A 21,622-nucleotide genomic window follows, 5' to 3' on the forward strand; every position below is an offset into this window, starting at 1 on the left:
CTCAGAAGAGCGACGTGGTCTGCGCAATTTAAACTGTTGGTCACATGAAAAAGGCTCATGCAACAGGCTGAAAAACGCCAGCAGGCTGGAAGCACCAAAACCAGTACGAGGCTGATGGGAAAATGGGAATGTGGTGTTGTGTGAAGTAACTGACGCGAGGGTTAAGAATTCCAGAGAGCAATTTCCATGCCATGCTAATGGATTTAACGCTTTTACGTTGCTACTTATATCACTGTTAAGTGTTCAATGCTGCTATCTGTTGGAAGTGTGAGGAATGGTGTGGTCACTTAAGCAATGCTCTCAAAGTGTTTATGCAGACATGTATAGATTCAAGGCTGGTTAGCAGTGGGTGATCAATGATAGTGAAGCACCCCAGCTACACACACAAACATACCTTTAAATGTGGCTAAATCTGTTTTGTACATACAGATGGATATTGGAATTTGCTCTGCCTATCTGCAGTGTAATATAATTTACAATAATATAGGTTGTAGGTTTTTTTTTTAATAATTAAAAGATAATTATGTAAAAGAAAAAATCACAAAAGCTTTGACAGCTATATCACCTTATAGCCATTACCCACTTATTAATTAAAAAAAAAAAAGATAAGATGATATTTCCTTTCAAGCACTGAGCAGCAGCTATCTTTATAAACCTCACAGCACTGACGGGGATCCCAGTCGACAAATGTACTTTATTTATTATCAAAACATAGCACAGTGAAGGCCTTGCTGTTGAATGCTTCCTAGGGGAAAAAGAAGTTATTTTTAATTTATTATGTGAGTTCTCCCTGCTAAACTAAGCCTGGAAGCCCCAGGTGGGAAGAAAGCCTCTCTGCTTTACCCACCACCTGTGTCTCCTCTCTTTTTAGACCACCTGTTATTTTCTCTCCATTTTCTGCCTGAAATGCTCTGTGCATGTGTCTCATTTGTTAATATCCAACGGCACACGCTGGCTCTTAATATCCGAAGTCTCTCTATAGTACAGGGAAATCACATTTAATTAGTGCATTCCTTCCAGGAAGTGCTACACAGTGGTAATGTAATCTTATCGAAACCACGCACGCAAAAAAAAAAAGTGTGTCGCTCAGTGTAGACAAGAGAGCGGAGTGAACCTCCGGGGCGACCGAAAGCTGTGTGCACTCATTAGCACTGATCAGGCAGCTCCCGGTGGGCTCACGAAGGTGAGAAGCAAACCAACACTTAGGCCCCCGTGTACATTACAATGCGAGATATGGCAGTCCCGCTCTGTTCATACCATCCACGACCTTGCGAGCTAATTGCAAGAGTTTTCTCTTCAGACCCGCGGAGATGGGAACGGCGGCGAACAGCGGGCTGCGCACCTTTGAAGAGCGCCCTCATGTTCCCAGAACTTACCTTTCCCTTTCCCTCCCACTCCAGTTTCACATAGTGGACCTTTTTTTTTTATTATCGTGAGAACAACGATCCAATGGAAAGACAAAAGGAGACCGTGCTTAGAATGGCGTGGAGGCCGCAGACTGACTAAATGCTGACCTCTGTTGGTGACATATGGAATTGCACTAGTCGCCAGGAAGCGGCTCGTGTTGTATGCGCTTTATATGCCCCTTAAATCACTGCTCATCTTTTAATGACAACATTTACAAGCTAAAGTGCACGAGTGCAACGCACTTGGCAGGTGGGTCCAGGCAGGGGGATCAGATCTCCCTGCTTTTAGTGTAATGAAAGAGAACCAGGTGGACATTGAGCCCTGGTCACTCTACCCTTGTCCTCACGGGTGACCGCCCCGCCATCTGTGAACGGATGGTCAGATTAAGAACCGGGGGGATGGAGGGATGGGGGGATGAGGGCAGGGGTTGTACTGGCATGGGGAGTAAGTAAGGGGGGCGGAGAGAAGGGTGCTGAGGGATATTAGGAGAGAGTAAGAGGGTCGTGGTGGCGTGCTGTTAGTGAAATGGATACTGCGTGAGGAGAACAGAAGACGAAAGGAAAACAGTGGAGGGAAGAACTGGGAATCTGAAGGCCTGCACCCTTGTTCTTGTATAACAGAGTGATTATGTTCCTAACAGGATTCATTAACATAATATAACAGGATTCATTCCATTCTGTAGCCTTTAGAGTAAAGACCTCGTGGTTGTGTTCCTGGAATACATACTGAAGGGTTTTTCATTATGTTACACCTTACTGTGACTCCATTGTCATATCTAATTCTGCTTCTGCAGTTGTGCATGGTGGCAGATTCACACGATGACGCTCAGTACGGTACAGTTACGCTCTGACGGCACTGCAGTCGGTCTGAGTCCACCTCTGTGAACATCGAAAACACCCCACGAACAGCAGCTATTACATTACAGCCCTGTGAAAATTCGGGGTGGGAGCTGGGGTGTGTCACTCTGCGCCCAGCAACTTTGAACAAGTGTTCGCCGAGGCAGGCAGGACCATTTCTGTGCACGTCTCCCAGGACGTAAGGTCTCCGCTATAAACTTAATACCTGAATCTGCAGAACAAATTCCACCCCAGTGTTTGACTAGCACTTAATCAGTGTCTAATCTGTTTACTTTCACGTTCCATTGTGCTTTGACAAACAGCGCACTCCAAGTGTTAGCCCGCTAAGTAAACACCACTGTTTGAGCAGAGCATAAATTACCGCGCTCTCCTCCGACGTAGCCTAATAGCTCTGTAATTCATAATTCAGGGCTTGTTGTTCCATATGAGCATGATGAAGTGGCACGCCCGTGATGAAATGGGGCGCCCGTGATGAAGTGGGGCGCATGTGCCGGCCTCCCGCGCCCCGGTACGCCGGGGGGGTGACATTGCGGTTTTTATCTTTGCCACGCCCACGGCCGACACACCGTCCTCACGCGCGGCGTTTGGCTTCTCTGCGTCCCTCGACGCACCCGCATAAATCTTCGGCTTTAAGGCTCGTGCAGCGAAGCAGGGTGGGTGTTTTCAAGGGCGACGTAAGAGCGGGGATGGTAAAAGCGGACACAGGCGCGCTCTCGTAACCCCTTGAAAGGAAAAGCGTGTAACGCGGCGACATGAGGGGCCTCCCCGGTGGCGGAAGGTGGCGGTCCATTCCTGCCTGCTTATTACGGCCGAAATGGAGATCATAATCGTCTGCGGCGGGTGGAGGATGAGCTCGGCGGAACGGGGTCTTTATGTTCTACTCCTCATAGGGTTTGACTTTTACTGCACCGAGAGGAATGTAGTTGTCATCACAAGTTCATTTTTCGAGGCAATTCATTCATGTAACTGTCGGGATGTGGTATTGTATTGCTATGCTTGATTTAGTCTGATTCCTTAATAAATCATATTCTAAAAATCAAGTATTACGATACATCCTAACACATCTGGCGTTCTGATACATTCTAAAACGGATTCTTAACTATTCTGTATTCTGCGCTTTGTATCCAGAGTTCCTAAATATTACACTGGTTGTGTAAAATTAATCCCTTTAATTCTTGACTTTCAGAGAAGAGGAAACTTTAATATGGGGCAACACTGAGTCTCTGGCTCAGCTGGTTATGTCTGGATGTGTTCTTTGGGTTTGGCTGTTTCTGTCTTGCTATATTGTATGCTTTTCTCAAATGAAATAACTTTGGAATGCAGATAATCGTTGAAAGTGCATTATGAAACACCTTTCAGAGCACTGAAACACTCCTTTTGTTAGTGATGACAATTCACATGGTCGTATTTCAGACAGTCAATACGCTACCATGTGACAAATCTTTGTTTCTCTGCCTCTAAAAATCAGTCATCTCTGTTACCATTTCTGTGGGCCTACAACACAAGGTAATATGCACTTTTACGCTGAATGGTTTTTAAAAAACTCTCCTCAAGGGGAGAGACCCATCTGCTCTTTAGCAGTCTGACACTAGGCTGATAGTTTGAGTCGAAGACATGTGCAAAGATTTCATTCTCAGCTTGTCGCTGGCAATATGGCTGACCAACTGGATATGTTCCTGCCAACAGAGAGCCGTCAAAGCAATGAAGGGGCATGTTGAATCTTTAGCACCCATCACACTGTGCATGTGTGTGTGTGTGTGTGTGTGTGCGCGCGCGCGAGTATACGTGGGTGTGTGCGTGTGTGCGCGCGCGTGTGTAAGGCGAGAAGCTGGATGACAGAAGCTGAGAGACTGACACTCTTACATTGGCTCACAATGGGAAAATGCTATCACCTCCGTCACAGCAACAGCCGGAGCAAGATGGAGGTGCTCGCCAGCTGTCAGCTGCTGCCGTCACACGCTGCCCTCCCACCGTTGAACAGCAGGGCAAAAAGGCAGATACTGTTGACAAATTAACACTGTAAAATTAACTGTCTGTATTTAACCAACAACAATGAATATGGTAATAACGCTATAATGGATGAATAAGTGCACCAGTGTGTTAACGTGTCTAATGCAAACTGAAAGCGGGTCCTCGGATGAAAATTATGGACCCCTGTTAGAGCTACTAGTATGGTTTTTTACTTTCTTCTTAGACATGTTAATGCTGGCAGTATGTTTGAAAAGGCAAAGGACTTTCATGAAAACATCCCTTGAATGTCACATTTAATGCCTTGAGTGTGATTTTGCAGATGACCGTATGACATCGTGTTTTTACTTTACATGTGCACAGGAAGTCACAGGCGTTCTAGGGGAACCTTCTCATAATGTCTACTGCTAACAAGCACAGGCCGTTTATCCACCGCGCTGGAAGAGCTGGTGCCCGTTCCTAACAGAGACTAAAGCGGGGCCTAAATAAGAAGGCTGTCCTAGCCAGCATCCTTCCAGACGAGGCCCCCACCGATGGGATACAGGCCGGCAAAGTAGGGGACTGCAATTCCCAGAAGCCCCGCATCTCTGTATCAAGGCTGTAGGCATCTGTAAGCAAATACCCATTTTTTTCATTACGCTAACACACCAATGTGTCAGCTAAGACAAGGACGCCAGAGCCCCGTGGGGGCGGGAAACAAATCGCAGCTCCCTGGTATCTCTCTGCGGGCTTTTTTCCTCTCACATTAGGCGGGCAGACCAAAATTTTGCGGTTGTGACTGTGTAAATATATAACGGCGTGTAGATAGTTTAAAAGCACGACATGTCCTTAAGGCTGTTTGAATTTACGAAGGAGCAAGGGACTACAATGAGTTCTGTTTCGCCAACAAGTGTGACTAACTTTGGTGAAGACTGCGAGAAACATCTTCTCACTGTCGAGGCGTATTTGTGAACGCTAGCATCGAGACTGCGCTGAGCACACAGACACGGTTCCCTGAGATTTGCCTCATATTTATATTCCACACACAACTTGAGTGAGAGAGAGAAAAAAAGTGTTTGTGTGCACGCAGTGAGCCGATTTGGAGGTGTGTTATGTTTGATTCAGTGTGAGTGTGTCTGTGTGATTGTGTACTGGGGCATGATGTATAAATTATAGGCTGAAATAACCTTGACTGAGTGTGCGTGAGAGGGAGTGTGGGAGAGAGAGAAAGAGAAAGGGGGGGGGGGGGAGAAAAAGAGGGAGAGGAGAGAGAGAGAAAGAGAGAGGGAGTGTATGTATGTGTGAGTCATGAGAAAACAAAACCCTCCCTGTGCATGGTTTAGAATCACAGTGGGCCCCTGCAGACGTTCCTCTTTCTAATGAATGTGAACTGGACATGAAAACTGCTGACGCCTATTGTGTGGTCTTCACAGCACAGAGAAGGAGCGCCCTCTAGTGGGAGCGCTGTGTACAAGCAAGCTCGTTTCTTTAGGCTTCATTTAGCTGGACAATGACACACTTTTTGTACTACAGAAATAATACCTGTTATGGAGTTACCTTAGTGTCCGCTTTATTTCAATGGAACGTGAATTCAGAAAACTAAAAACTAATGCCACAGTATATCATGCAGCTTTCGGTTTTCACTTTAGAATGTGCTCTGTAAGGACAACTGGTGTTAACCAGAAAATATGACTGAAGAACATTTTATCCCAAGCACTGTGACTACTCCATTTTTATGTGTAACTAAAAATTGTTTTTTATTCATTATTGAGCAGGTGAGAGAAGTGTAACAACAGACAGAGAGCAAGCAATATATTAATGAAAAGACAAATGTCTGTGTTTCTCTAATTAGTCTAATTGGAATTGAAAACGAGGAGCAGCAGGTCAGGTGGAACAGGTGGAGAGAGAGAGAGAGAGAGAGAGAGAGAGAGGTGAACGCGGGAGGCATAGAGACCGGTGGATGTTGGACTAGCCGAGTGGTTTAATTGGGAAACAATCACGTTCTCATTAAATTTTCCCTCCTGTGTGAGAGCGAGAGCCTTGGGGCGAGAGGAGGAGTGTGGTGAAGGGCTAACAGGATTACAGAGAGAGAGAGCGTGTATGTGGGAGTGTGTTCATTCGGTCTGTGTGCTGTGGTTGGCTAAGGATGGGATTCCTGTGTGGTGCCAGATCCAAGATGGAAAGATGGAAATGGAGTGGCAAGGAGAGCATGCTGGGAGCACCGTGTGCGCGCACAAGGGGCGGGGCATGCAAATGAGCGGGTGTGTAGGCCAGCGAGTGGGCGAGCATGTGTGACATACACGTTATTTTTGAGAGTGCATTCATTTTTGTTCCTTTATGTAAAAGTTGGGTTTGGAATGTGTGTGGGTTACATGTTAAGGGAAAAAAACACAAGGCATTTTAACATGTACATTTGGTGTTTGACCTATGAAACTTTAGGTTTGCTTTGAGTGCCAATTGTACTACACACACCTGCATGTCATATTTGGAGCGTAAGTTTACACATTATCACAAGCCCAGCCCTTCTCTCCATCACACACACACACACACACACTCTTACTTACTTCCTCTCTTACACATAGACATTTTCTAGCTCATTTTTCCTTCTGGCCAGCGCTATATTATGAGCATGTGGAATTTAGAGCAGCTGTGGCTCTGGATGTCGGCGTTAGGGCGCAGACAGGCTAATGAAGACTCTGGAGTACTGAATGAAACATGGCTAAACGGGCTAGTACACCACTCCTGGTGTAGTCAGCTAAGCCGGTCCCACGGGTGGTATTGAACCGTAGCCCACGCCCACTACGACACACACATCCAGACATGCTAGCGTGTGTTTGCTCTTCTTTTCGTTCTCTCTTTTTTTCTGCGAGGTACCACCTGTTGCGGCTGAAGGAAGAGTCCGTATCGGAGAGCATGTCTCCACCGCGGGGGGAGACAGAAAGCCCTGAGAGAGAGGGATGTGAACCCACTGGTTTAAAAACAGGGAGGTCAGCCAGTCACCCTGCAAGGGCGCCTGGGACATGATCTCCCACTCAGGGCCTGGAGCTCCGCCAGCTCCAACACCTAAGAACAACGACAGCCCTGATGCTACAAGTCATGTGACTTAAGCCTTACGAGCTGGGCCTGATCTAGCACTGTGGTGCTTCATAACCCTTCATAACCACTTGCAGGAGGGCTCCTTACCCACCATACAGTTGGTCTTTTAAAAACATTGCTCCTCTCGACTGTATTAATCCTGTGTTCACTCTCTCTCCCCTTGCTCTGTTGCAGGAGCTACAGTGGAGGTTTTAGTCACAACCCCGTCCGGTCACAAAGCTCAGGTTTTAACAAGGATTAACGCTTTAACTCAGAGTTCATTTGCAAAGCCTTCTAGAAGAATAGTACGTCGTGTAGTGCGGTCCCTACGCGGCCGGGCTGATCCAGCACTGATCACCGCACCACCATGAACGCTCTAAACCCTCGGAGAGCTGCTGATGGTCTAACAGTCGTGTATATCAGGAGCTCAAGCTGGTGAAAAGCAGCAGTGAGGGAAACTTCCCAGTGAGCGTCAGTCTGCTGGGATTTTCTCACTCCTCTCCCCGCTGGACCATGAAGTGATTGTATTACCCATCACTCCCTGGGGTACCGGATCACAAATGACCATAATAGCCATCATTCTCCAACTCCCCTGAACACAGCAGTCAAAGCATTTTGTAAAAAAAGGGGGATGGTGATAGAGGTGTGGATCGCAGAACATACTAGAAACAGGTATTATTACCGCGCTTATGCTGGTCACCAGAAAAGATGCTTATGTAAGAGGAAAATCTACTCGGAGTGGGAACACTCGTCAGCCTGCATGGCACTGCAGACAGCCCCATGCACACTGATTTAATTTGGCAATCGATATATTTCTGGGAGCACAGCCTGTGAATACACACACTCCCTCTCTGCTCTGGTTTTCCTCTCTGCTCTTCCAGTTAAGCATGTCATGATTGCCTCTAACAGGCTCTTGTGGTTACCACTCTCCTCTGCTGAAATCCCTTGTGAAAATCAGAGGTGATGGGTAGAAAAGAGGAAGAAAGAAAGAGAGAGAGAGAGAGAGAGAGAGAGAGGGAGAGAGAGAGAAAGATAACATTCAAATCTATAGTCTGTGGTTGTGATAGCAAGGATGGAACTTTTTCAGTCTCTCATGAAGTTGTTTCTAGTGCTTTAATGTTTTATATGAGGAGCATTTGTAGAAGACTATTGTTTGAAGTCTTCAGTAAAGCATTCTGAGCCAGTCGCTGCATCTGACTTTTAACACGGTGCCAAACTGCAGACGCCAAATCAGGAATCACAAATCTGTGGCTAAAAGCAGTTTGGGAAAGTCAAGGTGATGGGTAGGTGAACTGCTGTTGAGAGGACAGCAACTAGAGTGGGTGTGGGGAGTGCGCAGGGCATCCACTTGACAGACAGCTGTAACATCGCACTGCATTTATTTTTTATTGGGCTATCCATTTCATTCAACCCGTGCCTGTGCCTTTTTAAAATCAGTAAAGATATGAAATGAACCGTGTGAAATCCTCACATGTGGACCCACTGCCTTCTCCTCTGTGTGTCACAGCGGCCTGGGCCCACTCTGAAAATCTGTCAGCTAAAAGATTTCTTTCTTCACCCCTATCTGCGCCTTTTCTCTGCCAGTCTATCGCTCACGCCCAGACACACGGACTCAGGAGGACTTCAGTCGACTCCAGCTTGTGTACTTTGACTTTTTTTCTCTTTCTCGCTCTTTCTGTTTCTCTCTTTCTCTCTCACTCTCTTTGACTCCCCCCCTCCATTGCACTCACGTGGTGATGAGAGGAGGCCTGAGAGATTTGGCAGTCGCCTTATCTTTCCGCGCGGCTCTGTCCCGGTCTCTCTGTTCACTCCCTCCCTGCTCTAGCTGCTCATCACATTCGCCACACAGAAGCCCGGTCAAATCAGCCAGCCTCCCTGCGGCTCAGCGCGCGCCACGGGGCCGGAATAAACGCCCCCCAGTACCTCACACGTTCCGACTGTCTGAGGAGCTGAGGAGCGGGTGACCTCATGACTAATCCCCAATATCTGCATGCCATCAGAGAGGCTGCCGGGTCGGTCTTCAGTGCCATCGTTAGTCGAGGTGTCCGGGTGCAGATACTTTGTGCTGTTTGGGACCCTACCAGCTCATCTTTCAGGAAGGACATCTTCAGAACCAAACTTTGGTAGTTTGGACCTCAGACTGTGTTCCCTCCACTGCAGGGATAACAACTTCATCAAGGATTTCCCTCAGCTGGCGGACGGACTAATGGTCATCCCCCTACCGGTGGAAGAGCAGTGTAGAGGAGTGCTTTCTGAGCCCCTGCCAAACCTGCAACTCCTCACAGGTCTGTTACACACACACACACACACACACACACACACACACACACCAACCACACACACATACCACACACCAACACACCCCTTACCACTACATTCCCCTTGTGATCATTCGCAGTTTGACTGCGTGCTATGAGAGGCTCCTGACCATGACCCTAATCCCACCAATAGCTGAACTGGCTGAAGTATTTTCTGCCTCACTGGCTCGGAGACACCTCAGAGGAGCGTGGCAGCACCCAGATGCATCTCTCTGTTCTGTCCTTAAGACAAAAACACCAGGTGTGGCTGAGTGGGTTTTTCCACTCCAATATGGAGAGCAGGCAGTTAGCACGATTATGGAACAGACTGGGTTTTTTTAATACAAAATCACATTGTAAGCCACATCTGAGTCATCAGGCCCTAAGGATGTGCTGATTATGGAGCACGTCTCTGATCCCTCCACTGCCACTGCTCCGCACTCCCGTTCCCAGCCCGTGTGTGCGTTTGTATGCGTGATTCTGCATCTGTTCTACAGGAGACGCCCAGTTCAGCGAGGGGATGGGCTATCCCATGGTGCAGCAGTGGCGTGTCCGTAGCAACCTCTACAAGGTTAAACTCAGTGCCATCACACTGTCTACAGGTAGATGCAACATTAAGAGACTCTGTGTGTTATGATTATGCAATGCTTATATATTATTTAGAATTGTTTTAAATGCAATTATAAAAGGAATGTAATAAACATAGCTGGCTGATGCTGTTGGAGACAAAGCCAGACGTATCATCTGAAGGTTAAGAGTATGGATTGTTCTCAGCATGATTGTCCACATTGTTCTAATAATAATACTTTTTTAATAATATTTTAATCATAATCAACACCTCTGACTGGACAGATAGCACATATTGTCTTTCAAATAACTTTCATGTAGAAGTTTGGCTGAACTGCTGTGTGAACACTTTTCCTTTACCAGTACAGCAAAAAGTACATGTGCATGCAGCACTTTCTTCTCACAGCAGGGTTTTGCAGAACACACATCCTGTACCAACTTAGCTAGAACTAAATACAAGCAGAAAGGCAAAAAGCCCAACGACTGAGGAGCGTTTTTCTTATTTCACAGATACTAAATTATTCACTTATTTTTCTTTGTCCAACATATTTTACGGTTGACCAGGGTAAGTCAACATTCAAAATGAGACAGAGTAGCAGAAATGACGTAGGATGAGTGCTGTACAGTTCAAGTATTTACGTCACCATATACTTATAAATCCGTGGAATACCTCGTGTGTTACCAGCCAGAATGTTCAAAGCATACAAAACTCACAACAAAGGAGTGCTTTTTGACCCCTTATCTGTACCATCAGCTTGTGAGGAAGACCACTTTGTCTTTTCCCACTTATGTTTGTGAGATCATTTTACACAACTGGACTCTCAGGGACCATCTTATAACCCAGGAAGAAAATCATTGTCCAGAGGCTGTCCCCAGGACAGAGCAATGCATCATCCCCTCAGTGTCTTCTATATGGTCCTCCACAAGGACATGGGGCACGTCCCCATGGACTGTGAACATTAACTAGAGGTCAAGCGTAGCGCTCTCTTTCTCATGCTCGGACACGGCCCCTGTTCCCAGAGGGGTGTTTGTACGTGATTGGATGAGCTTGGCTTACCATTGGCTGTGTTCTCTGTGATTGGTTGAGGGTTGTCTCTGGAGCCCAGGGAGGTAGCTCTTTCCTCAAGTCAGCAAAGCTGGTCACTCAGGATTATGTACCTCGTAGAACCCACAACACAAGCATTGGCTACATCCAAACGAGTCTAGCGAGGCAAGCTTTGAGCAGCATTGCGTTACACGCAAGCAGAACTTGCAATTTCAAGGTGTGATTTGAAGGTGGTAGAAGATCATTTTGTGAAGACCGCGCACAGGCAAGTTCGCACTGGTCATCAGTCTCCAGAGGATTTTCTAGAAAACATTAACGTTGAATTTAGAGGTCTGATTTGGCCTTCCAAAATATCAAAATGTCACAAAATGCCAGTGATGCCCAAAAGCACTAAGGCTGAAAGGGAATATGAATGAACCTGATGAGAGCATGTGCCTCATAACACCACCTTTTCCTCTGTAGGAAAAGACTGTAGCCTTAGGAAGTCTACAGCAGGTAATACACATTTGAATCAACAGGAATTTGTAGACTAACTTTCTTAAGGACTTCAGGTCCTGGGCCTGGAGCTTTAGGTGCAACTATGTGAGGATAGAACAAAAAAGGACCAAACACAGGTGTTCTGTACTTAAAACACACATACAAGTTCCAAAGAACAAAGTGATTGAATTATTCTCTCAATAGCACTTTCCCCCAGGCATCTTATTCCATATTTTTTTGAAGTTTTTTATTTTTTATGCATTAGTTTTTGGACAGCTGCTTTTACAGACAGACCTCGGGTCTATAAGCCTCACACACACACACACACACACACACACACACACGTGTGCTAATGTTCTGCTTGTTTATGTCAGGCTTCTCCAAGGTGCTGAAGGCCATGACAGCAGACAGCAGTCGTGAGGAGCTGCTCTCTTTTATCCAGCAGTACGGCAGCCATTACGTGTCGGAGGCTCTCTACGGATCTGAGCTCACCTGTAACATCTACTTCCCCAGCAAGAGGGCCCAGCAGCAGCTGTGGCTGCAGTACCAGAAAGGTAACGGTCAGCCGAGGGCGGGGGACGTTCTGCTGCGGCTTTGGTTCAGAGATGGAAAAGCGAAAGAGGAAGGGGGAAAAAAAAGAGATCAAAGCCGAATGCTTGTGCAGAACATTAAGGCCTTTTGTCCCGTTAAGCCCATTACGCCCCTTTAAAACACTTTACGTTCAGGAAGAAAAGCCAGAGCTTCAGCGATACAAGTTCCAACCCTGCCTGAGATGTTTACATTCCTGAGAGCTCAACCAAATCTAGAGGGGTTTTCTTTTTATGTCATAACCAAGGACAATGTCCAACTGACTGAATATCAAAGCATGTCAAATGAATGGGTTAAATGAAAACATTAAGTCTCAGTACAAGGTCATGCAATGTGATGCAAAAAGAAAAAATTCTGGATTGGGTTTAGGAACTGTTTCAAAGCAACAAGACTATATCCAAACCAGCCATGTGAACAGGCAGAGTGACTTTGACATAAACATCATGCACCTATTTGGCTATAAATCTGCTGCCCAAAGGGTTTACCTAACTGTATGCAGGAAATGTTCTACATAAATGTTTTATATGGAGACTCATCACAGTTTTTACACTAGCAGAGAAATGCCCACCCTGTGATGATTTTACTATCCCAAGCACAGAAGCCCCCATCCTGTGATTTAAGAGAAACAAAAGCCTTGAAAATGTGAATTACGCTGAATTTATTGCACACAGAATTGATCATGAACAATACAAACATGAATGAGACCTATTTCACTTACATCAGCTTCAGTGCCAGAACACGCGCTGTAGTGTCAAGAGTGCAAGACGTGTTCACAGCACTGTCGTGTAGCAAAATCATAAAAAAAAAAAGAAACAGGAAGAAAAGGCAAAAACTTTGTAAAAAAAAAAAAAAAAAAGATGGAACGATGAGGAACATGCCCTATAACCTGGGCCTGACAATATGGTGTTGGATATTACCTTGCAGCATGACATGCTAACCTTAACAGACCATAAAATAGCAAATCTTCATGTCACGTTCTAGACATGCATGTGATTGTTCCTGACAGCCTCTACACTGTCCACCGCTTCCCATTTTGCATGTTTACCAGGCACTGGTTCAGGGGATTTTGTCTCGATAATAACTGGTCTTTAAGGAGTGACAGTACACACACCCATCAAGAACAAAGTTAAAACTTCAGAGGGTGGCACACTGAGAGTGATCTGCAAAACATAGATGATCATCTAAAGACTCACTCATTTTAATGTTTGGGATAAAGCTTTTCATGTTAAATTATTTATTTTTTAAAAGTGGTATCTTCCAATAAGTTGAGTAGGAATTTAAGACAGTTTAAGGGTAATCAAATAACATAACTACTTAAAGTTACACCAAGTCATTGTCTTAAATACCTACAGTACAAAATAAACCGGAAATGTATAATATTTCCTACTGTTAAATTATGACAAACTCTAATAATTCCTGCTCATAAACAACCCACCAATTGTGAGAACAAAGCAAGAGTCTTGTGGTTCATCACGTAAATACAAGGACACTTCAATGCTCTAGACTTATATATTCTATATTCACTTAGATTTATATTGTTCTGTTAAACATTTCTGAGATATTGTTTGACTGAGGTGCCATCCATGCCTTCAGTCTCTGAGCTCTCATAGTGGTACTGGTCGCATGCTTATAAATATCCTGATTTTGAAAGCCTTTGGTAACTATGAACACATAAATGGTTTCACAAACCTATGGTACAAAAACAAGCACAGAAATGATGACTGAAGACTGAATCAAGATAAGAACTACCTACTTAGCATTGTATTAATGAGTTTATACCAAGAATATCGCATGTAGTTACACTGTACTTTGATTATGTTGTAGAATGAGAAGAGGCTACTTGTTCCTTGATATGAGAGGTATTAAGAGGGCACTTTGACAGTGAAGAAATGAGTAATGGAAAAGATATGCAAGAAACTCGCATCAGTAATAGATGGATAAACACGTCAATTTATGCATCGTGATTAAACATTTTAGATACTTTAGCTATTTAACCCATTTTGTATCCGTTTTCCATCTTGAAGGTGTTGTCTTGTGATAGTCCTTTCATTTCTCTCAACAGTCCTTCTTCTTAGTGCTAATAGCACCGGTGTCAAAATAATCACAGATGTAGACACACTATGGATTGACAAACACTCCAAATCAAAGACAATACAGGTCAATTATTGCCGTCTCTTGTGCTGTATTCCAAGACGTGTGAGCAAAGCCATCGCAGCGGTAAACCCCGCCCACAATCCAATCCCTCCCTGGCAGTGGTGAAAGACTATCAACCGTCCGTGTTAATTTGCTTCCTCCAAACCACACCAACCACAGACCAGAGATCACGGAGGCTAGCCGCCATGTTTCTCACACCGCGGTTGGCGAGCTAAAGTGACTGGTTGGGTAACGCGTCCCCATGGCCCCCGTGCGAACGGTCAGGCCCTCAGCAGGTCGAGGAGCGCCGCTTCTGTAAATACGTGTACACCTTGACACAGTGGTCCCAGCAGTCTAAAACTAGCAGTTGCCCCTTGTGAGTGACAGCCACTCCCACGGGGCACGTGAGCCCCTCCTGAATCAGAATGTTATAGCCCCCGTCCTTGGGGAACTGCAGGATCTCCTTGCGTCCGCTGTCCGTCACCAGCAGGTCCCCGTTGGCATCCACGCACATGCCCGTGATGCAGCGGAAGTCCTCCGTCTCAGAGAAGAAGTGACTGAGCTGCTTACCCAGCTGGCCGTCCATGCCCACCGAGCCGATGGAGAAGCCCCCCTCCAGGTGGTGCTCGTTGTGCCTGTTCTCGATGTTCAGGCCGAGACCCTGGGTGAAGTACACTGTGCCCGAGGAGTCGCAAGTGACGAACTTTGGTCTGACAGCCGAGCACAGCCTGTTGTAGTTGACCACACCGACATTGCGATCCACAGCCAAGCACCAGAGCTTCCCCCCTTCCACGTCCGACACCACGAACTGCCCCGAGGGCATGGCAGCTATGCCCCAAGGCTTGATCAGCTGGTTCTTATGGCAGGCGACGCAGTGGCCGTCTGTGGTGTAAACCTTGACGGAGTTGTCGTAGTTGTCTGTGACCCCAATCAGGCCCTGGGGTGTGATTGCAATAGACAGGGGGATAAGGTTGGGCAGGTCTGCACCCAGAAAGCTCAGGACAAAGTTGTCTATGCTGCTGGGGTTGCGGCGAATCTCGCGCTGGAAGCCCTTGCGATTGAAGATCTGGATGCGGTAGTTCCCGCGATCAGCGACCAGCACGTCGCCCTGGGGCGTCACACAGATGCTCACGGGCAGGTTAAACATTCCAGGTAGGTTGCCCTTGCAACCCATCTTCTTTATGAACTGGCAGAGCTGGCTCCCAGCCATGCTCCTGGACGACGACGACGTGGGTGCCTCTCCGTCCACAGATTTGGACTTGAAGCTGCCGGGCGAGGCGCACACGGCCTCCTCTGCAGCAATCACCATGTCCACTTCGCGATACAGGTCCAGCGGGGCGGATGCCGAGGCGGCAGCGGCGGCCAGCTCCTGCCCCTGCTCCTCATCTGTGTTGACGGTACAGGATTTGGTGGTCAGCTGACCCACATCCAGGGACTGCAGGCTCTCGGCCTTGACCAGCTCAGGCTCCTGGAGCTTGAGGAGGACAGGCAGGTCACGTTTGAGGTCCAGCTCCTCCTCCTCCTCCTCCTCGCCCCCGCCACCGCTGCCTTCCTCCAGCAGGGCGATGTCGGTCTGCTTGATCCTCATGGTGAGGTAGTCGCAGCGAGACACCACCTGCACCTCGGCGACGTTCAGCCGGTACGTGTGCTCCTCCAGCACCTGAGCGTTCAGCTTCTCCACCTCCGCGACGGATGCCGCGAAGGCCCGGCGTGAGCGGCCCAGCTCCTCCTGCAGCTGCAGCTCTGCCCGCGCGTACTCCTGCTGCACCACCTTGTACTTGAGCCTCAGGGACTTGGCCACGCCATCCACGGCCTCCTTCTTCCTCCGGATGGTGGTCATGGCCTCCCGGAGGGCGCCCAACCTCCCGGCCAGCTCCTCGCGGCGCTGCTCGGCGGCAGCATGGATGGTCTGCACGGCGTGGCCCTGGTGCCTGTGGCCCTCGGCCCTGCAGGCATCGCACAGCACGGCACCGCAGTCCTGGCAGTACTGGCGCGGCAGCCGAATCTTGCAGGACTTGCACATGAGGCCGGCAGCCGTGGAGCCACACGCGCTGGCACAGTCGATGAGCTTCAGCACGGTGAGGTTGTCGGCCAGCTGAGATATGCTACTCATGCGGGACACCTTGCTGCAGAAAGGGCAACGCACACCGTTGATGGTGCTGGCCAGGAGCTTCTCCAGGCACTGCCGGCACACGGAGTGCCCGCACTGCAAAAGCTTGGGTCGCAGCTGCTCCTGGTTGTAGGTCTCCAGGCAGATGGGACACTCTAGCACCTCCCGCAACAGGTCTGGGTCCAGACACGACGAAGTGGCCATAATGCATTTCACCGTGTACGGCGTCTGCAAGGGGCCAAACTAGACAGAAATCCAAAGTCATTTGGCTGCCTGCAGTCGAGAGTTATGCGTTTCTGAAGTTTTCTATTTTAATTACGTCTCACTTAGTCACTGCATGATACAAATAACAGCAACTGAGTTCATGGTTTATGATTTTTTTTTCGGACGTCTTTCCCTCTTTAGCTGCCACATTGCTAAAAGACCTAGCTATTGTTTTTAGCTCTCGCTAGCTAGCTCGAGAACTACCTAGGTTACCACACCTATGATGCATTGCACCCAACAGAATGTCCCTGAACTGTAACTAACTGTTAAAGAAGGTTAGCTAGCTAGCCAGCATTACAGTATCCAGTGTCGAGCTCCGTGTTGGCCATACGCCTTGCGAAAATATAACCTATCCTTCTGCGGCAGTAAGCGTTAGCTAGGGAACTTGGACAGCCAAACCTAATGTTTGTATAACTTGCTAGCTATTTAACCAGCTAGCCGGTGTTACGTTTGAAACCAGCGAACGGTATACATAGGTAGTAATGCCGATTAAATGCTTTTCTGAGCCGTGCATTGCCTTTTGGCTGAATAAATCAACTCACGGTGGTGTTAATGTTATTCTGCTCTTGGCAGCCATGCCAATGCTAACTAGCTAGGTTGTGGCTAACCCAGCGCAGCGCTTTTCAAAATTTCGTGTTAAATCACTTTATTAGAACCTACAGGAAATTAAGAGACAGTACACTGGAGGGGGAAATAACAACAAAATAAACTTAGCTACGTATTGCAGTGCATTTCCCGAGGCCAGTACCGCTTACCTTTACACTTCAATGTCAAGCAGACGGCGGCGATGCAGTACTCGACCCCAGAGGAGTGCCACACACTGCGGAGGTGACGTCATGGTCGGGCTAAGGCAGGCCCCGCCCTACTCTGACCTCATTGGTGGAGAACCGGGTTTTGTTTTTGTTGATTGATTCGTTTAGACGGTGATCTGTCACTTTTTCTTCTTTGGGATGGTGTGCTTCGACGTCGAAACCTATCCGCCAAGTTCTTTTTATTATTTAATTTTTAGTGCCGTTATCCAGATATATTTGGAAATATATTTTTGCTACATGGCTTGCAGGTCTGTTAGAGCAATAATAATAATAATAATAATAATAATAATAATAATAATAATAATAATGACGACAACAACAATAAGTACTACTACTACTATTACTGCTACCACAACCACTACTACTGTTAATAATAACAGTGATGCTGGTTATTATTGTTATTATGATTAAAAATTTGTGTTATTGCTGCTGTTATAAGAAAACAGGTCTCTGTACATCGCATCACTGTAAATGGTTACAAAAAGAGACTTTAGTCTGTACTGTGTTCTGTACAGCAGTACCGTTTTGTTCTCCCAGGTGGCAGTAAAGATGTGCTTTTAAAGGAAATAGTGAAGAGTTTATTCGAGTTTCTGTACATCTGTCCCGATGACGCGTTTGCAGCTGCTTCACCCGATGGCACATGGCTGCCATTTTATCAAATATTACTTGGACCACTGGATGTCAGTATTTTATAGATGGCATGCTGGTTTCTGTTCAGACAGTGTAGGGATCTGAATTTGCTGCAAGATTTTAACATAACCGAATAATTTTGCACTGTATTTTTTTCCCCAATAAGTATAAACTTCCCATAACACTTTGTTCCACTATGTTCAACATATGATGAGTCAATTAGTTAATAAGTTTAAAATGTTTAAATAATTTAAAAATGTGTTGGTTAGTTAGCTAGATAAATACACCACACTAACTTAAGTTATACATATTATAGCTTTATGTGCTGATTGTACAATGTGACAGACGAGCTATGATGTTTGGACTAGACAGCATGCTTGCAATCATTGTTTTGTTTTGTTTTGTTTTTTTAAATCATAAATATTTGAAGGCACCTGCCAACTTTGAAGTGTTACTTTGAAGTAATTTGTTTGCATTTACTAGATCAGTGGATGAGCTTCTCTTCCTGTCTCTGCTCAGAATCAGTCCTGGTACTCTTTCATCAGTCGTCATTGAAAATATGACAACAAACGAAATGGCCACTTTTATTTCAGAATCAGAACCAGAGAAAGCCGGATCAAGATTTGTTTGGACGTTTTCCATTCTGAGCGTGTGCGAGTGGCTGACTTTGTCTCCCCCATGTCCCCCCCGCAGAGACCACGGAGCAGGGGAGTCGCAGGGAGTTGAAAGCCCTGCCCTTCATCAGCTACCTGTCCGACCTGCTCAAGAGCCAGCTGCTGTCCGACGACCTGGTAGCTGGAGTGGAGATCCGGTGCCAGGAGGCGGGCACGTGCCCCGCCGCGTGCCACCTGTGCAGGCAGGCGGGCCGTGAGACACCGAGCCCCACACCCGCGCTTCTGGAGGTCAGCCGTGTTGTGCCTCTCTACAGTCTCATACAGGACAACAGCACCAAAGAGGTGAGATTACGTGTGTGTGTGTGTGTGTGTGTGTGTGTGTGTGTTTATCGGTGAGGTATCTGTGTGACTAGAAGACAGGGAGAGATATGTTATTGGATATTGAGTTAGTCACATCACTGAAAATTGGCTTAGGGAGCTGTCTGTAAGAGGAAATGTTTACAGACCATGGATGACATCAGAACAGTAGCAAAAGATGCAGATTTAATAGTCATTCTCTTTTTTGTAGGTTATTTAATAAAACAAAATGACATGAAATCCTTTCATTAAAAGCATTAGTCTAACCACGTTTAGAGATTACCGCTCTTTTACTGGACTCATGTTTTCTCAGGAAATGAACAGGAAATAAAACCCAATGACAAACTAGAATTTTCCTTTTTAGCAGTTTGTGACCTTGTTACTTTGTGGAAAGTGCAGTTCAGCTTGATATGGCAGAACCATCCAGCAGGTGGAGTTAAAGGTTTGCTTTAGAACTGCAAGTCAAAGGGATATCTCATTAGAGGATATTATGAACAGAGAATAGAAAGGGCAGACTGTGTGTGTGTGTGTGTGTGTGTGTGTGTGTGTGTGTGTGTGATAGAGAGATGGAGTGTGGGTGTGTTGGCTCTACACCTTGCACATCTTCCTCAACACAGACTAAAAAATATGACATATTTCTCCTCAAGGAGGAGTCACTTATTCAATTAGCAGTCCATTACCCTCTGAATCTTCTGCCTCATGGAGGTAATGAGGATATTAAATCGTGTTTGGAGCAGAATCTCTCTCTCTCTCTCTCTCTCTCTCTCTCTCTCTCTCTCTCTCTCTCTCTCTCTCTCTCTCGCCTGCATCATCTCTCTCGGCACTGACGTCGGGGAGGAGGGGATGCAATTAGCTGGCGTCTGTTATGCTGCAGTTCTACGAGGCAGCTGGGGGGGGGTGACTCACTAGCCAAACGGCCAGCCTTGGCCCAGCTCATTTCATCGGAACCCTCGGAACCCAGAGAGTGGACCCGCTCCATCTCCCCAGTCCCCCACTAATTGCCTGTCTGGCTCAAGTCGTCATGAGAGGGTGCATGTGCACCTGTGTGTGTGTGTGAGTGTGTACGCGCGAGCGCGCGAGCATCGGTGGCGAACTGAGCTCCTGTGTGCCAGCACAAAGCGACAGAGCTCAGTACGTGTCGCCCATAACAACAGCCTCACCAGTGACGACAGGCTAGCAATCAATAGCAGACAGCCCATAGAGGGAAACCGTTGATAGGTAAACAAACAGAAGAGCACAGCACCTTGCACACAACCACGCACGCGCACACACACACACACACACACACACACACACACACACACACACAAAGACACATACACGCATAAAAACACATGCAGTGCACAGGGGACAGGGTACAATTGTGGACCACTGGTTCAGAAGAGAGAGAGCTTATGTTGATGCTTTTGATGTCATCAATTTTGGGGGAGGAGCCAATTCTCCTGCCAGTTAGGGATAGACAGCTCCAGAGAATCCACTCCCACACAGCAAAGCCCTGGGACTCCCCTGGATTTCAGGTTTTTAGTAGTTTCTATGCTCCCAACAGAATCAGCTTGACCAGACTCGAGTCCAGTCGAGTCCAGTGCCCTGCAGAATGTAGCATTGTTCCTGATTTCACACACCTGTTCCTCCACATTAGTTAATGACCGGGTCGGTTTGAGCAATGTAAACAATAAACCCTACAGTGTTGTGGCTGTGCTTGGTTTGCGTTCGACACCACCTGCTTTACGGTACCCTGGAAGCTCTCCGGTGAAGTGGGGTGGGTTAATGGCTGGGCAGGGAGGAATCAGATAGAATGGTGCCCGCCGCTCCAGCTGCTGCTTGGTTCCTGCCTGTGCTGGGTGGCCACGTTGCCGTGGTAGTCGGACCATCCCGGAGCCATGCTGGGATTGGATTACTATCGGTACCAGAAACGCAGGCCAGGGAGGATCAAAAACATCAGACTAGTCCAGCTTCTCATGTGACAGACTTGATCCTGTTTTCATCAGGGTGCCCTCAACCAATCTGTGCTCCATACACACACACACACACACGCATGCACACATAAACACATGCTCACACACATACACACACATGCTTGCAGTGAAAGCTCTATGCATATCAGTATATCTCCCCTGTAATGCGAAGATTATAGGGGCTACTTTTAGGATTTGTGGAGAGAAAAATAACGTTGTAGGGAGCATTTTTCCCAGGCCTGGCATAAAGGAGCCGTGGAGCTGAAACTCCAGTGAAGCTCCGCTCAACCACTGCTGAAGAAGCATGGAGCTGAAACTCCACTGGACCTCTGCTCACTTCTGCTGAAGAACCGTGGAGCTGAAACTATACCGAACCTATGCTGAAGGACCATGGAGATGAAATTCCATGAAACTCATGTTCAGCCTCAGCTGAAGCTCTATTAACATCTAATTAATCCCTATAGCACATCCTTATAGCATCATCCCA

At 46.9% G+C, this 21,622-nt stretch overlaps 2 protein-coding genes across 8 annotated transcripts in view; one reads left to right on the forward strand and one right to left on the reverse strand.

Moving 5' to 3' along the window:
- astn2 (astrotactin 2) overlaps positions 1-21,622 on the forward strand; it is a 266,754-nt gene that overhangs the window by 202,962 nt on the left and 42,170 nt on the right. For all 7 annotated transcript variants that reach the window (XR_014125160.1, XR_014125159.1, XM_081720223.1 and 4 more), the window contains 4 exons: positions 9,447-9,571; positions 10,081-10,185; positions 12,047-12,226; positions 18,903-19,165. Coding sequence is in view for 5 of the 7 variants with exons in the window: in XM_081720223.1 (XP_081576349.1) it covers positions 9,447-9,571; positions 10,081-10,185; positions 12,047-12,226; positions 18,903-19,165 (673 nt within the window). In the remaining 2 variants the exon portion in view is untranslated. The remainder of the gene's footprint in view (positions 1-9,446; positions 9,572-10,080; positions 10,186-12,046; positions 12,227-18,902; positions 19,166-21,622) is intronic.
- trim32 (tripartite motif containing 32) lies at positions 12,899-17,586 on the reverse strand. Its single transcript, XM_027025634.3, has 2 exons — positions 17,523-17,586; positions 12,899-16,746 (listed from the first exon to the last, which is right to left on the reverse strand). The coding sequence occupies exon 2, from the start codon at positions 16,705-16,707 to the stop codon at positions 14,683-14,685; it is 2,025 nt and encodes a 674-aa protein (XP_026881435.2). The 5' UTR covers positions 16,708-16,746; positions 17,523-17,586; the 3' UTR covers positions 12,899-14,682.

Source organism: Electrophorus electricus, chromosome 8, assembly GCF_041902795.1.
Source record: "Electrophorus electricus isolate QZ-2024a chromosome 8, ASM4190279v1, whole genome shotgun sequence".
Lineage (NCBI taxonomy): Eukaryota > Metazoa > Chordata > Actinopteri > Gymnotiformes > Gymnotidae > Electrophorus > Electrophorus electricus.

Bases quoted from the DNA above. Each gene is read 5' to 3' on its own strand.
- trim32 (XM_027025634.3), bottom strand. From the start codon at position 16,707: ATGGCCACTTCGTCGTGTCTGGACCCAGACCTGTTGCGGGAGGTGCTA.